Genomic DNA, 16,176 nt, shown 5'->3' with positions numbered 1-16,176 from the left:
GACCCCGAGAGCCTGCCAGTCCCTGCGGTGGAACAAGGGCCCTGAATCCACCTGCCAGGGCCGCCTCCCTCAGCCTGGGCTGCCAGGCTGGCCCCTGGGCTTGTTCTGAGCCCCAGGTCCCAGACTGATGCAGACTAGGCTGTGGTGGGCAGCCTCCCTGCTATTGACCTGCCACTGAGCGCCCCTGGGCAGGTAGTGGAGCTCTGTACCTCATCTGTGACCTGTGATCAGTGACCTGCGACCCCTCCCTAGGTTCTGTGTATTCAGTCTCACAGAACTGCATGTGAGAGGGCCCTGGCAGTCCGTCTGGGGCCTGCCTCCCTCCCGTCTAGACACCTCTTCCTGGGACTCCCTCTGTGCCAGGAAGCACCCAGTTTCAGTCTTCTTCCCAAGAGTGCATATGCCGGGCCACCTTGAGAGGTGGGGGCTACAGGAGCCCCCGACTCTCAGGGAGCAGCCAACCGCCTGGGCCGGGTGGGCGTTCTAGGGGGCTGCCTAGCTGGCTGTGTGTATTCCAGGAAGATCCCTGGGAAGTGCAGCTCCAGAAGGCTCTGAGGCCCCGTTTTCAGCTAAACTTTTTAGCGCCTCTCAAAGCCTCCACGGTCTCCTTTCAAGCCAGCTACTTTATGTGCATTTTTTAACACCGCAACACCGCAAAGCATTTGAAAAGGTGTCTCCTGTTCTTGTAAAAATTCCCACTACGAGCCCCACACTGGCATTTTTATAAGAGCAAAAGTGCAAAGGGGAGTAAACCTGCCCTCCCCCCCAGAGGCCAGGCCTCGGGGCTGGTCTGACAGGCAGACACGTGATGACAGCGGTCCCTGGCGGGAGCAGGTGGCACCGCAACATCACGGCAGCCTGGGTGACAGCCCGGGGAGCCACGCTGACTGGCAGCTGTCAGACTGCTCTCTGTCACCCTCAGGCTGGCAGGTGCAGGGACACCACGTGCCATCTGGTCTGGCCACTCCTGCCAGCCACCCCCAGGATGGGTGTCCCCAGCCTAGAAACCAGACTTAAGTATGTCCTGGATTCTCCCTAAGACCACTTCCCACCGGCCCCTCACACCTTGAGACCCCTCTCTCCCCTCTGTGTCGCCATGTCCCCCTCCCCTGTTCACACACCATACCAGCCCCACTTAGATCTCAGCCACCTGGGCCTAGGCCGCCGTGCAGGACACTTCCCTCCTGTTGGGGGTCTCACTGCACAGGCCTGGAGCCACCTTTTTTTAACTTGAGGAGACTGAGGCTCAGAAAAGGGCAGGCCCTGGCTGGAGGGGCACCTCTAGCAGGGCCTTGAGGGCTGGCCTGGGAAGGGCACAGGGAGCATCCGGGGGTGGTCAGGGCTTAGCAGAGGGTGGGAGGTGGAGAAGGGTGTCCAACGGCCCAGCCCCTGAGGCACAGAAGGGTTTGGGTGTGGACGGGCCGAGTAAAGTGTCGGGACATTTGTGTGACTGGGTGTTGGGCTCGGGATGGGCCCAAGATGAGCGGGCCCAGGGACAGCCAGGGAGGGGCTTGCAGGTGGCAGGAGGGCTGCCTGCCCAGGCTTCCCATGTGGCTCCAGTGGGAGTGGCTCAGAGCCAGGCAGCTTGGGGACGTCCCTTTTTAAACTTGGGATGCTTTATCATGGCCGCAGGTCACTAGAATTTCTGAGTGATGTCACTTGTGCCCCAGCCACCAGATCCATTTCAGCAGCTGCCTGTGGGAATCGGATCTGGTCTGGGAAGGGTCACACGTGTGTCTGAGGCACTGCGGAGCCTCTGTGGCTATTCTGAGCCGGCTCTCGCCTGCCCCACCCACCCTGGTCCTAGGCAGGAGCCTGGCATCTAAAAGGCAGGTGGGGCCGTGTGCCAGTCTGGACACCCCTCTGCAGGGCGGACTCCCAGTGCACACAACAGTGCCCCGCCTGGCCCGCGGCTCCAGCTCCGGGCCCCAGCTGCCCTGGCTGGGCAGTCACCTGCTCCCTCTCGGTCACCCTGGACCACTTCCTGAACAGCTCTCCTTCGGGCTGCAGCAGTGGTGTCAGAGAGGCCTTGTCTGGTCCACGCATGTGGGGCTCTGAGGAGCGTCTCACAAGGTGCCTCTGGCATCGTGAGGACCGGGCACCTGCCGGGGCTTGGGGCCACACGTGCTCATCGGGGCCTGTGCAGGCCGTGGTTGGCACACAGCTCTCTAGGGCCTGGGAGTCAGGATTTCAGGATTTACAACCATATACTTCTTTTTTCTTTTTATTTTACAACCCTTTGAATAAGCCATTCTTAGCTACTGCAAAGCCAGGTGGCATTCCCAGGCCCCGCTCAGGCCCACGTGTCCCTGGGTTCTGCTCCAGGCAGAGGGAGGCCCCACCACCCACTGTTCTGGGACCACCTGCCTTGAGGCAAAACCAGTGTGGCCTTGGGGAGCTGTGCCACCAGACCTGGTCCCTGCTCCTTGTCCCCGTGCCCATGTCTGCCGTCTCGCCTTGGCCTCCCACCAGCACGGGGTGGAGGGTGGCCCCGCAGCTTTCTGTCCTCCAGCACTGCATCCCCAGAGGGGCCTGGCAGGGCCTAGGAGGGCGAGCTGTTTCCTGGAGGGGGCAGCAGCGCCTGAGCTGAGGGTGGGGATCTCGAGGGGGCCGGTGCCATGCGGGAGGGCAGGGAGAGGACAGAGCCGGGGTGGGAGGCCTGGCGTGACCGGCCTTCTTCCCACAGGCCGGCTGGACCCTGCCAGCAGCTGCAGCCGCTCCCTGGCCAGGTACGTCCCTCAGGGTTGGATTGGGGGGGGCCCTCCCCATCCTCCCCTTCCTCCCTGGGGCTCATGAACCTCTGCCCCATCCCCAGCCGGGCCGTCCAGCGCAGCCTGGCCATTGTGCGGCAGGCGCGGCAGAAGAGGCGGAAGAGAAAGGAGTACTGCATGTACTACAACCGCTTCGGCAGGTGCAACCGCGGCGAGCGCTGCCCCTACATCCACGACCCCGAGAAGGTGGCCGTGTGCACCAGGTGCCCCCCGCCCCTGCCTCGGCCGTTGTGGGGGGCGCGCTGGCGTGGGTCTCGGGTCTCCCCAGGCGTCCCCACTCTCTCTGACCCTCCCCTTGGCGCAGGTTTGTCCGAGGCACGTGCAAGAAGACAGATGGGACCTGCCCCTTCTCCCACCATGTCTCCAAGGAGAAGGTGAGCTCCTGGCCGCTCCTGGCCTCCCTGCTGGCTGGGCCCAAAGTTTTCCCCTCCCTGTGTCTGTGTGAGGAGTCGAGAGGGTGACCTGAAGGCTGTGCCCCATCATCCCCACGCAGGTCCTGCCTTGGCCGCCTCTGACCCCGGCTGGAGGCTGTGCCTACCTGGAGGCTGTCCCTACACCACCCGGGGTCACCACCTCCATCCCTGTCACATACCCGGGGGCAGTGGCCCCACAGGTGTGCCCTGGCGGCCCCGGCCTCACCCCTATCCAGCCCTGCGGTTGGCGAGGGGCGGCTGTACGAGGTCCGTTCCCTGGGAGGTGGAGGAGAGGGAGGCGCACAGCTGGGGCCTCTTGTCCAGGGCCCCGCCGTGCCGGGGCCAGAGGGCCAGCCTGCAGGGAGCCCTGAGGTCAGGGGAGCCCACTGGCCTGGAGCGGGGTCTGCGGCGGGCAGGGGAGGCGGGCTCCGAAAGGGCTGCTGCCGCTGCTGCGGCTGCCACTTCTCCCCGGGAGGGGCTCGGGGAGAATCAGCATCTTTCTCCCTAACGGAGCTTCGGAACTCTGTTGTGAGCAATTTGGAAACTCACGTCGCGTTTCAGGTTCGTTAGCTCCCAGCTTCAAAGCCAGTGCATGTTCTGAGCTGTCTAATGTGGACGCCCCGCACCAGCGCCCTGAATTAACGTTATCGTTATTTGTGTGGACGTGCTGGGTGCAGACGAGGTTAATTGAAATGCGAACGCAGTTTCCTCTTGATAACCGCGCTGACAGCGAGGAGGTCCGTTTGGTGCAAGAGTTGGCTTTATTATCCCTTTTTATTAGCGCTAATTTGGGCCCTGTATCAAAGCGCACATTAAGGGAATTGTCTGCAGCCTCGGCACCACCAGCCCCAGGCCGGCCGCTCCCCTCTGCGCTGCAGTTAACAGACAATTAAAAATAAACTCTCTTCGCTAAATCGCCCTTTGTTTCTCTGCTTTCTCCCTCCTTCCCTCCTCAGCCTGTTATGTTCCCCCTCCCCCTCCCCCCAGAAAAGTGGCCCTTTGAAGCCCCTGTGCATCCCCTGCGGGCAGGCAAGAGCCCAGTGGGGTGCGGTGGGGACCAGCAGTGGGGACCAAGGAGCTGCCATAGGAGCAGGCCTGACAGCAGAGGGAGGAGGCCCGGGAGAGGTGTTGGCCTGTGGAAGGGCTGAGACCCACAGGGTGACAGCTGTGTAAGGTTGAGGCAAGGTTCCATCCCCTGAGGTGGGACCAGACGGCCCAAGAAGCTGGCCTGCAGGAGGGGCAGGGCTCACCCCGAGGGCCCCAACAGAGCAGTTGCCTGGAAGAGTCGCAGCTTCAAAGGACAGGGTGGGCAGATCAGAGACCCCTCCGGCTGGCCTGCTGACCCTCAGGTCTCAGTTCCGCCCAGTGGGGAGAAGGTGGGCTGCCTCTCCCACTGCCAGCTTGGAGGCCAAGAATGGCTGGGGCCACACAGCCCTGCCCGGGCTGCCCACCCAATGTGCCCCCACCAGGTCTCCCTTGGGCCCACCTGCCGATGGGCCAGCGCGGTGGAGCCAGCCCCCTGCCAGGCTTCCACGGTGCTATCCTATGGTCAGTGCACAGCCAGAGTCTGCTGCCCAGGCTTCCCCAGGCCGAGTCAGGCCCCAGCTCACAGACCCCCAGCTCATAGACGCTGCCAGGCGCCCACGCATCAGCCAGCTGGATAATCTGGAGTTCAGGCCCTGCAGGCTGTCAGCCCACCTAGAGCTCCCACACTCTGCCTCCCTCCTCCCCCAGCCCCTGTTCTTCTAGACACCAGCCTCCTCCTGGCCCAACCCCCACAGCCCCGCGGCCTGGAAACTGGGCAGGCCTAGGGCAGGTGATGGACTTGGGTGACACCAGGCCTGGGCCTGTGCACAGCCCCGCCTCAGTGCGCTCATCTAGACCGGGCAAGGGTAGACGTGCTCTCTGGCGACTGTGCCTTCTTGGGGAAGCTGAGGGTCTGACTTCGGGGTGGGCATCGCCTCCTGCCGGCCAGCACTGTTTATTTCTCCCCTGGGGCGGGGCCAGGGTGAGGGTCTCCAGCTGCAATCTCTGGTGGCTGCCGCCTGGCAGTGGGCCCCTGGAGTCCTGGTGCCCCTCCCCGTGGAGTGGGGCGGTGGAGGGGTCGGGGGCGTGGCCGGCCCTCACTGTCCTCCCTGCTCTGCAGATGCCTGTGTGCTCCTACTTCCTGAAGGGGGTCTGCAGCAACAGCAGCTGTCCCTACAGCCACGTCTACGTGTCCCGCAAGGCAGAGGTCTGCACTGACTTCCTCAAAGGCTACTGCCCGCTGGGTGCCAAGGTGAGACGCGTAGGCAGGTGGCAGGCGGCCCCCGGCCCCCCCACCGGAGCTGGTGTGCCCCCGAGGTGGGGGGGCTGAGGGAGCTGGTTTGTGAATGACACCCAGCCTGGGTCATGGGTGACTCTGCTTTGCCACCTCTGGCCACCTGTCAGCCCCACGTGCGGGCTGCCCTTGTGGGAAACCCCCAGCAGCTGAGCACCAGGCGTCCCTCTGTGTCACTGCTGTCCTTCAGGTCTGCGGGGCTGGTGGGAGGCTGCGTGGGCAGTGTGGCCCTGGGCTGGGGGCCCCTGGACAGGCCTTTTCAGTACCCCGTGCCTCAAAAGGAGGCATGCAGCATGGTCCCCACACGCTGTAAGTGGCGCCCTGCCTCGTGGGCCTGCAGGCTGGCTTGGAGACCAGGGCAGGGCTGCCAGGGAGCTCAGTGGAGGTGAGGACCCCAGGCCCATGCTGGGGGGTCACTGTAGAATCACAGCCGCTCTCTCCCTGCTGCCGTGAGGCTCAGCCCAGGCCAGGCTCGGGCAGAGGTCGCCTCCAGGGAGGCCCTGCGCAGAGTGTGGAGCCCAGCAGGCCATGCCAGCCCAGCCCAGGTCGTGGGGTGAGGGGACAGGACCCCTCCAGAGGCTGTGGGTGATTACTGTAAAAGAGTCCCATTTAAACGAAAACATCAAAGCTATATTCAAGTTCTGCTTCTATTAGTGGAAGTGCTTACTGCGTCCTTTCGGCGGGTGGGCGCTGTGTGGCTGCCGCGTGCCGGGTAGCGGCCTGTGATTACAGCCGGGAAAGCGCTGAGCAGGCGATCCGGCGAGGAGCACGGTGGCCGGGCCGGCAAGGGTTAACTTTATTCTCTAAATAATGTGGAAAGCGCTGAGTCGTCACCTCGCGCCTGGAGTGGAAGTCCTCAGATGGGCCCCAGAGAGTTTATAATATTCCACTGAATCAAGTGGAATTGTTAAGCTTGCTTCATAAAGCGATGGCTTGTTAAAGAGGCATGGGCCCTTTTCTTGTGAAGAATTCAAGCTGAGAGGAAACCTCTGCTCCTTCCCCTGTTCGGGGCTGCGCGCTGCCCTTGGCCGGGGCTCGGAGGTCGGCCTCTGCCATCTCCTGGGGCCCCTCGGGGGCCATGGCCATGCTCCCGCGGGATGGCCGTCGCCTCGGGTGGCCCGCAGCCCTGGTGTCACAGTGTCACAGCCACGGTGCGTCCACCGCCTGTCCCGTCCCTTTGATGCTCACTCCTGGCGCTGGGGGTGTGGTCCTTGATCAACTGCTGTCGAGTCAGCCGAGCTGCTGGGTATGGCTCCTAATTAATGCACGTGTTGTGGGAGCCACTCTGAGGCTCCGGAAAACCGGGCTCTCAACGCTCGTGTTGGAGCACAGCTGTCTCCTGCCTGCCACCCACTCCCCCACCCTGCCCTGGGTGTGGTCTTTCCATCTTCCCCACTATGTGTTTGTGTCCGTGACTCCTCCTGCATCCCACTCCTCCCAGTGGCTCTAGTCCCTTACTGTCACTGTTGGGTTTCACGCTCACGTGGTCTGGCGCACAGGGTGCGAGGGCCCATGCCCACTCCAGCCCTGGACCACCACTCCTCTAGGCACCCAGGCTCCTCTCCCCTCCCTCGGATTTAAAACTTTTGGTCTGGGTGCTCCCAGCTCACTGCAGCTGGGACGTCACATTTCCAGCCCCTCTCCTGGCACAGAGCTGGGAGCTGTCTGAGTGCACGTGTGTGGTTTAATCCACAGCCACCTCTGTGCCGACACCCCCCAGCCCTCAGCTGAGCCCCAGCCCTGTCCGTGTCCCTGCCTCCGTCACAAACTCTCCACCGCCGACGTCCTTACCTCTCCTCCTCTGTCGGTGCCCGGCCTTCGAGGGGCTCCAGCGGTGAGCTGAGGTGCCCGGGTCCCTGCCCCCCGGCCACACGCACCCCCTGCTGTCTCCCCTGTGGAAGCTCTTTTTCATCTGGACATCATTCTCTGGGATCCAGACAGCGTCTCCCCGTCACTGCCTGTTAACTGGCCCAAGGTGCAGCCTTCCTTAGGCTAAATCATTTCTATTTTGGGGGGCAGAGTCCTGGCATTTTTCTCCTGTGGGTCTTGCTCCAGGATCTGTGCCCACCCGAGGCCACAGCGACCTGCCTCCATCTGCGCCAGCATGGCTTTATGAGCATGGCAAGGGGTCCTGGAGACGCGTCTCTGGGTCGAGGCTCGGACCCTAGTCCAGCCCCATCTCTGCCACTTGGAGCCGTGGCCCCGCACAGGTCACTTCGCCCTCTGGGGGCTGTGGTGTCCTGTTATGTAAAACTGGGATAATGGCAGCACTCGCTGCACAGGAAGACCATGAGGACCAGGGGTCAGCGCAGGAGCCGCAGCCGCGAGCGGCCTGGGCTGTGGAGAGGCTGCGTGGCCGCCTCCTTGTCTGCTGGGACGGGCGGCCTCACCAAGGTTCTCCGTTTAGTGGGTCTTTTCCCCGAAGCTGCACACAGAGCCCCCATCCTCTCCTCTCCGACTTGTGCTGCCATTGAAATTGTAACAGCTGGCTTTACCGAGGCGCAGTTGGTGTGTCGTCCAGCCCATCCTCGCAGGCATTCCCATCAGTGGGTTTTAGTAAGTTTACAAAGCTGTGCAGTCATCACCACAACCCAGTTTTAGGAATTTCCATCACTCCAAAGCACCTCCCAAGACGTCTATAGGCAGGCCCCCGGCCAGAGCGCACGAATCTGCCTCGATCTCTGTAAGCCTCTTCTCTGGGCATTTCACACATGAGAGGCCTGCAGTGCGCAGACGCTGGCACCTGGCTTCCCTTGTGAGCGTGGTCTGAGGGTCGCCGTACTGTGGCGGCGAGCAGGACCGCAGGCCTCTCTGTTGTGTGCAGAGACCACTCCTGCTCCCTGCTGGTCAGTGGACGGTCATCTGGGTGTTCCCAGTCAGGGCTCTTGAGGGGAGCCGGCTGCACACGTGTGTGGTGTGCGGGGCTCTGTGCAGCTCGGCCCTGCCGGTGGACGAGAAGCAACCTCTCACCGTGGTGTGGGTTTGCATTTCTTGTATTTCTGGTGACATCCAACCCCTGTGTGCTTGTTGGCCAAGCCTTTACCCATTTCTTCGCAGCTTTGTTGAGATAGAATTCACATTCCACATAAGCCACCCATTTAAGTACATGGCACAGTGGGGTTTGGTGTGTTACATTTTTACTTGCGGTAAAGTGAACACAACGTATAATTTGTCGTTTTCAGGTGTACAGTTCAGTGGCATTAATCACATTCACAGCATTGTACAACGACCACCCCTGTCTGCTTCCAGCGCTGAAACCGTCACCCCAGGCACGGTCTCTAAGAAGCCAGCAGTGACTCTGTCCCTGCTGTCTCCAGCTCCTGGCAAGCCCTCATCTACGCTTGTCTCAGTGAGCTTGCCTGTTCAAGAGATGTAACATAAGTGGGTCGTACAGTGGTTGTCCTTTCACGTCTGGCTGCTTTCCCTCAGCATCATGTTCACAAGGTCCACACACTGCAGCGCGACAGTTCATTCCTTTCGCAGCTGAGTGACGTCCCACGCCCTGTCCATCTCCTTGCCTGGAGATGGACGCTCGGTGGTGCCTCCTGGATACCGTGACTCGCTGCTGCGAACCGACACCGACACACGAGTGTCTGTCCAAGCCCTGCTCTGCCCTCCTTTGGGCAGAGGGTACCTGGGAGTGGAATTGCTGGACTGGATGATAATTCTGTGTTTAGCTCTCTGAGGAGCTGCCACACTGCGCTCCGTAATGACTGTACCGTTTACGTTCCTGCCAGCAGGGCACGAGGGTTCCGTTCTCTCCGCATTCTCATCCATCGTTCTTTTCTTTTTTTTAAATAACCAGCCTAGTGGGTGGCATCTCGTTGTGATCTCAGGTTGCATTTCCTTAAAGTGAGTGATGCTGAGCGCACGTCCATGTGCCTGTTGCTCACTGGCATATTTTCTTCGGAGAAATGTCCATTCAAGTCTTTTGCCCATTTGTGAATTGGGTTGTTTGGGGGGTTTTTGTTGTTGAGTGACAGGAGTTTTTTATATATTCTGGATATTAACCCCTTATTGGAGATGTGATTTGCACATTTCTCTCCCACTCTGTGGGTTGTCGTTTCACATTGATAGTGTCCTTTGATGCACAGATTTTTTCATTTTGTTTAAGTTCAATTTATTTATTTCTCCTGTTACCTCCTGGTGTTTTTGCGTCCTGTCCAAGGTATTTGGTCAAATCCAATGTCATGAAGTTTTCCCTTGTGTTTCCTTATAAGAGCTTTATGGTCCAGGTCTTTGGTCCATTCTGAGTTAATTTTTTGCATATAGTGTCAGATAAGGGCCCAGCTTCATTTTTTTGCGGATGGATGTCCACTCTTCCCAGCACCGTTTGTTGAAAAGACTGTCTTCTCCCCATGGAGTGCTCTTGGCACCACTGTTGAGAATCTGTTGACCACACACGTGTGGTTTCCTTCTTGGTTCTCTGTTCTGTTACATTGGTCTGTGTCTGTCCTTATGCCAGTGTTTTGATTACTGTAGCTTTGTAATAAGTTTGAAACAAAAAATCTGAATCCTTCGAACTTTGTTCTTCTTTTCCAAGATTATTTTGGCTATTCAGGGTTCCTTGAGAGTCCATATAAACTTTTGGTGGGTTTTTCTATTTCTGTTTTGTTTGTTGTTGTTGTTTTTAAGGCCTTTGGAATTTTAACGGGGATTGCACTGACTCTGGATCACTTTGTGTAGTATTGTCGTGTTAACGATATTAAGTCTCCAGTCCATGAATCTGTGATGTGTTTGCATTTGTTTAGACCTGCAGTAATTTCTTTCGGCAATATTTTGTGGTTTTCTGTGTACAGGTCTTTTGCCTAATTGCTTAAATTTATTCCCGAGCACTTCATGCTTTTTGATGTTATTGTAAATGGGATTGTTTTTAATTTCCTTTTTAGATTATTCGTTACAAATGTATAGCAATACAGTTGATTTTTGTGTGTTCCTTTTGTATCCTAAAATTTTTGCTGAATTTATTTATTAGCTCTTACCAGTTTTCTTGTGGATCCTTTAGTTTTCTACATATAAGAATATGTTATCTGCCAACAGAGAAAATTTTCTTCCTTTTTGATTTGGATGCCTTTTAGTCCTTTCTCTCTCCCTCCCTCCCTTCCTTCCTTTTTTTGCCTAATTGCTCTGTCTGGAACTTCTAGTACTATGTTGAATAAAAGTGGTAAATGGGGTATCCTTGTCTTGTTCCTCATCTTAGAGAAAAGCTGCCAGTCTCACTGCTGAGGATGACACCAGCTGAGGGCTTGCCGTGCGCAGCCTTTATGTGGAGGCCCTTCTAGTCCTTGTTTGTTTGGTGTTTTTGTTATGAAAAGGTGTTGAATTTTGCCCTGTCTTTTTTGCATCAATTGAGATGATCATGTGGGTTTTTTTACCTTCATTCTGTTAAACTGGTCAATCAAACATATTGATCCCATTGAATCACAATTATGTTGATTGATTTTGGGGGTGTTGAACCATCCTTGCATTCTGAGAATAAATCCCACTGGGTCATGATGTATAATCCTTCTAATATGCTGGTGAATTCAGTTTTCTAGTATTTTGTTGAGGATTTTTATATCTAAATTCATAAGTAATATTGATCTGTAATTTCCTGTTCTTGTAGTATCTTTGTCTGGTTTTAGAATCAAGATAAGGCTAGCCTCATAGATAGTTTTGACTATTGTGAGTTAGGAACTGTTCCCTCCTCTTCAGTTTTCTGGAAGAATTGAGAATAAGTGTTAATTCTTCTTTACATGTTTAGTAGAACTCAGCGGTTGAAGCCATTTGGTCTTGGGCTTTTCTTTGTTGGGAGGTCTTTTGATTACTGATGCAGTCTCTCTACTGAACGGTTGACCCTGAACAACACGGGGGTTAGGAGCACCAATACCCCAACCCACCCACATCAAAAATCTGCAAATAACTTTACAGTCAGTCCTCCATATACGTAGCTCTGCATCCACAGATTCAACCAACCATGGGTCGTGTAGTGCTGTGGTTTGTATCTGTTGAAAAAAATCCACATATACATGAACTCAAACAGTTCAAACCTGTACTGTCCAAGGGTCAACTATATATACGTCTGGTCAGATTTTTTGTTTCTTCTTCAGTCAGTTTTGGTAGGTTGTGTATTTCTAGGAATTGGTTCATTTCGTCTAAGTTGTTAAATGTACATGTGTAGAATTGTTTGAAGTATTTCTTAATTATCTTTCTGATGTCTGCAGTGATCCTGTTTCATTCCTGACATTGGAAATATGTGACTTTTCTTTTTTCTTGGTTTCGCTAGAGATTTGTCAGTATTGCTGATCTTTTCAAAGAGCCAGCTCTTGGTTTCATTGATTTTTCTCTTACTGTTTTTTTCTTTTCAATTTTATTGATCTCTACTCTGACCATTATTGTTTCTTTCTGTTGCTTTGGGGGTTTTTTGATCTTTTTTTCCCCTATGTTCTTTAGGTGGGAGCTTAGATTATTGACTTAAAAATTTGTTCTCTATGAATTGAGTTATCTGGGTCCTACAAATTTTGAGATGTTGTATTTTCATTCAGTTCCTTTTTTCCCCCTCGAGACTTCCTTTTTGACCCACAGATTCTTTGAAAGTGTGTTGTTGAATTTCTGAGTGCTTGGAGATTTTCCTGTTATCTTCCTGTCGTTAACTTCTAGTTTGAGTCCACCATGGTGAAGAGTACACTCTGTATGGTGTCACCTCTTTTAAAATTCGTGAGGTATGTTTTATGGCCCAGGATATAGTCTATCTTGTGTATGTTCCATGGGTACTTGAATGTGTGTTCCCCTCTTGTTGGATGGAGTGTTTCATAAATGTCAATTAGATTTTTCTGGTTAAAGGCATTTCTTAGTTCTTCTGTATCCTTGCTGATTTTCTGTCTGTTCAGTCAGTATTTGAGAGAGGGACATTGGAGTCCCCAGGTGTAATTGTGGGTTTGTCTTTTTCTCCTTACATATCCCAGTTTTCACTTCACTTATTTTACAGCTCTTTTATTTGGTGCATGTCAATTTAGGGTTGCTGTGTCTTTTTGTTGAATTGACCCTTTTTATCAGTATAAAATGTCCCTCTCTGTCTCTGATAATCTTTACTCTGAGTCTTCTTTATCTGGTATTAATGGAGCCACTTCTGCTCTCTTTTGGTCAATGTTAGCGTGATTTATCTTTTTCCATCCTTTTACTTTTCACTTACCTACAGCATCATATTTGAAGTGACTTTCTTGTAGACAACAGATAGTGGGGTCATGTTTTTAAATTTACTCTGCCAGTCTCTGTCTTTCAGTTGGTGTAGTTAGGTCATTTACGGTTCATGTGATTATTGCTGTGTTAGAGCTTAAGTCTGCAATTTGATTTTTGTCTTCTGTTCTTTCTGTTTCTTTCTCCTGCCTTCCTACGGGTTACTTGAACATTTCTTAGAATTTTATGTTGGTTTATGTATTTTTTTTTAAATCCCATTGTGCTTTTTTTTTTTAATTGAAGTAGAGTCGGTTTACAATGTTGTGTCAGTTTCCAGTGTGCTGCATAATGTTTCAGTCATACAAACACATACATATATTCCTTTTCATAATCTTTTTCGTTAGAGTTACTACAAGATATTGAGATGTTGTGCTATACAGAACAGACTTGTTGTTTATTTTGTATATATTAGTATCTGCAAATCTTTTTTTTTAATTGAAGTATAATCAGTTCACAATGTTGTATCAATTTCTGGTGTACAGCATCATGTTACAGTCATACATGAATATACATATATTCATTTTCATATTCTTTTTCACCATAACCTACTGCAAGATATCGAATATAGTTCCCTGTGCTATACAGTATAAACTTGTTTGTCTATTTTATATGTAACTATCAGTATCTGCAAATCTTAAACTCCCAATTTATCCCTTTCCACCCCCTGCCCCCTGGGTAACCATAAGTTCATTTTCTATGACTGTGAATCTGTTCCTGTTTTATATAAGTTCATTTGTCTTTTTTTTAGATTCCACATATGAGCGATCTCATATGGTATTTTTCTTTCTCTTTCTGGCTTACTTCACTTAGAATGACATTCTCCAGGGCCATCCATGTTGCTGCAAATGGCATTATTTATTTTTGTGGCTGTGTAGTATTCCATTGTATAAATATACCACAATTTCTTTATCCAGTCATCTGTCAGTGGACATTTAGGTTGTTTCCGTGTCTTAGTAAATAGTGCTACTTTGAACATTTGGGTGCAGGTGTCTTTTTGAATTAATGATTCTCTCTGGATAGATGCCCAGGAGTGGGGTTGCTGGGTCATATGGTAAGTCTATTTCTAGTCTTTTGAGGAATTCCCCACTGTTTTCCATAATGGCTGCACTAAACTGCATTCCCACCAACAGTGTAGGAGGGTTCCCTTTTCTCCACACCCTCCCCAGCATTTATCACTTCTGGACTTTTGAATGATGGCCATTCTGACTAGTGTGAGGTGATACCTCATTGTAGTTTTGATTTGCGTTTCTCTGATAATTAACAGTATTGAGCAGTTTTTCATGTGCCTATTGGCCGTTCATATGTCTTCACTGGAGAATTGCTTGTTTAGGTCTTCTGCCCATTTTTGGAATGGGTTGTTTGTTTCTCACTAAGTCGTATGAACTGTTTATATAACCTGGAAATCAAGCCCTTGTCATTCTCATCTTTTGCAAATATTTCCTGTCATTCCATATGTTGTCATTTCGTTCTGCTTATGATTTCCAGCATCAGCAAATCTTGAACTCCCAATTTATCCCTTTGCACCGGCTTCCTCCCCCACCCTGTAACCATAAGATTGTTCTCTGTGTCTGTGAGTCTGTTTCTGTTTATAAATAGGTTCATTTACGTTTTTTTCAAGATTCCAGATATAAGTGATATCATATGGTGTTCTTTTTGTTTGTTTGTTTGTTGAGGGAAGAGGTAAGTAGCTTTATTTATTTAATTTTTTTTTTTAGTGGAGGTACTGGGGATTGAACACAGGACCTTGTGCATGCTAAGCACATGCTCTACCACTGAGCTGTACACTCTCCCCTTATATGGTGTTTTTCTTTCTCCTTCTGGCTTACTTCACTTAGAATGACGATCTCTAGGTCCATCCATGTTGCTGCAAATGACATTATTTTATTCTTTTTTATGACTGAGTAGTATTCCGTTGTATCAATATACCACAGCTTCTATGTCCAGTCATCTGTGGATGGACTCTCAGGTTGTTTCCATGTTTTGGCTGTTGTATATAGTGTTTTTGAGTGTATATCTTTATGTAGTTCTGGGGGGGTGCGCTAGGCATTGCACTGTGTGTCTGTTACTTGTTGAAGCCTACTGGTGTTGTGGTTTTCCCAGCTCAGGGAAAACCTCACCCCCCCCAAGTGGAAACTGCTGGGGACGTTGCCCCTGCGGACTGAGCCTCATGCGCACGCTGTGCGAGAGGTGTCTCAGCCGTCAGGCACAGTGGGGGACACTCAGGGAAGCCGAGTGTGTTCACCGTGTCTTTCCTTCCTGTCGCTCCAGGTTTCTCTTGGTGGTTTTCTTTCTGTTTAGAGAACTTCCTTTGGCCACTGTTAGCGGGCCTGCTGGCAGCATGCTCCGAGGTCCCCTTCATCTGAGAATGCCTTGATTTCCCTGCTTTCCCAAAGGAGGCTTTTGCTGAATAGAGGGTTCTGGGTCGGTAGCTCTTTCCTCTCAGCACTTGAAAGATGCAACATCGCTCCCTCTGGCCTCTGTCGTGTCATTCGACGTTTGTCCCCTGCAGGTAAAGCGTCACTTCTCTGGCTGATTCAAGGGCTGTTTCCTTGTCTTTAGCTTTCATAAGTCTGACAGTGATGTATTTTTTGGTGAATTCCTTTGATTCTTCCTGTTTGGGGTTTGCTGAACCTCTTGAATCTCTAGGCTTATGTTTTTTTGCCACGTTTGGGACATTTTCAGCCATCATTTCTCTGAACACGTCCTCTCCTTCCACAGCCCTCCTTGTGTGAGAGGTGGGTCCTTGGCCATGTCCCCGCTGGCCCTTGAGGCTCTGCTCCTCTTCGAGCCTGTCCTCTCTCACTCAGGTTGGGTGATGTCCGTCACTCCGTCTGCAGCTCTGACTCCCCTCGGTGTTCTCTGCTGCTTTGAGCCTGTGGCCAAGGGCTATTTTTTATCCCAGTTTATTTTTCATTATGTCTTTCAGTTCTAAAAGTTCCATTTGATTCTACCTTAAATCTTCTTTTTCTTTGTTGAGACTTCCTGTGCTTTCGTTGTTTCAAGCGTGTTTGGAAGTGCCTGTTGAAAGCCCTTGTCAGAGGTGGCTGGCGCCTCTGCCACCTGGTGCTAGCTGACACTTAGTTTGAGGTCTTCCTTGCTCTTGGTACCATGAGTCATTTCCTGGTGAAACCTGGACATTCTGGCTGCTATGAGATTCTGAATCCCGTGTAAGCTTTCTGCCTCAGCTGGTTTTCTCTGAGACGCCTGTGGCAGGTGGACGGGGCAGTGGAAGTGCTGCCGTGTCACTGCCAAGTGGAGCTAGAAACCCCGGTTCCCCACTCAGCCTCCAGGGACACCTGAGGGGCCTCCCTGTTAGTCCTGGGGGGTGGCAGTACTTACTTCCCACTCAGCCTCCACTGGAGCCTCCTGGGTCGGTCGAGGAAGGGTCCCGCGTTCCTGCTCCCTGGGGCATCCTCTGGTACCACCCAAGCAGGATGGAGAGGGGCACCAGGGGTCA

General features: G+C 52.8%; 1 protein-coding gene across 7 annotated transcripts in view; it reads left to right on the top strand.

Moving 5' to 3' along the window:
- Nucleotides 1-16,176, top strand: part of ZC3H3 (zinc finger CCCH-type containing 3) — an 87,959-nt gene that overhangs the window by 63,789 nt on the left and 7,994 nt on the right. For 6 of the 7 annotated variants that reach the window (XR_012064262.1, XM_072949866.1, XM_072949862.1 and 3 more), the window contains 4 exons: nucleotides 2,687-2,729; nucleotides 2,816-2,974; nucleotides 3,076-3,145; nucleotides 5,331-5,462. Coding sequence is in view for 6 of the 7 variants with exons in the window: in XM_072949866.1 (XP_072805967.1) it covers nucleotides 2,687-2,729; nucleotides 2,816-2,974; nucleotides 3,076-3,145; nucleotides 5,331-5,462 (404 nt within the window). In the remaining variant the exon portion in view is untranslated. The remainder of the gene's footprint in view (nucleotides 1-2,686; nucleotides 2,730-2,815; nucleotides 2,975-3,075; nucleotides 3,146-5,330; nucleotides 5,463-16,176) is intronic. The other variant, XM_072949863.1, reaches the window with a different exon arrangement.

This window comes from Vicugna pacos, chromosome 25 (assembly GCF_048564905.1).
Source record: "Vicugna pacos chromosome 25, VicPac4, whole genome shotgun sequence".
Taxonomy (NCBI): Eukaryota; Metazoa; Chordata; class Mammalia; order Artiodactyla; family Camelidae; genus Vicugna; species Vicugna pacos.
This window is presented reverse-complemented; position numbering and strand designations above follow the sequence as displayed.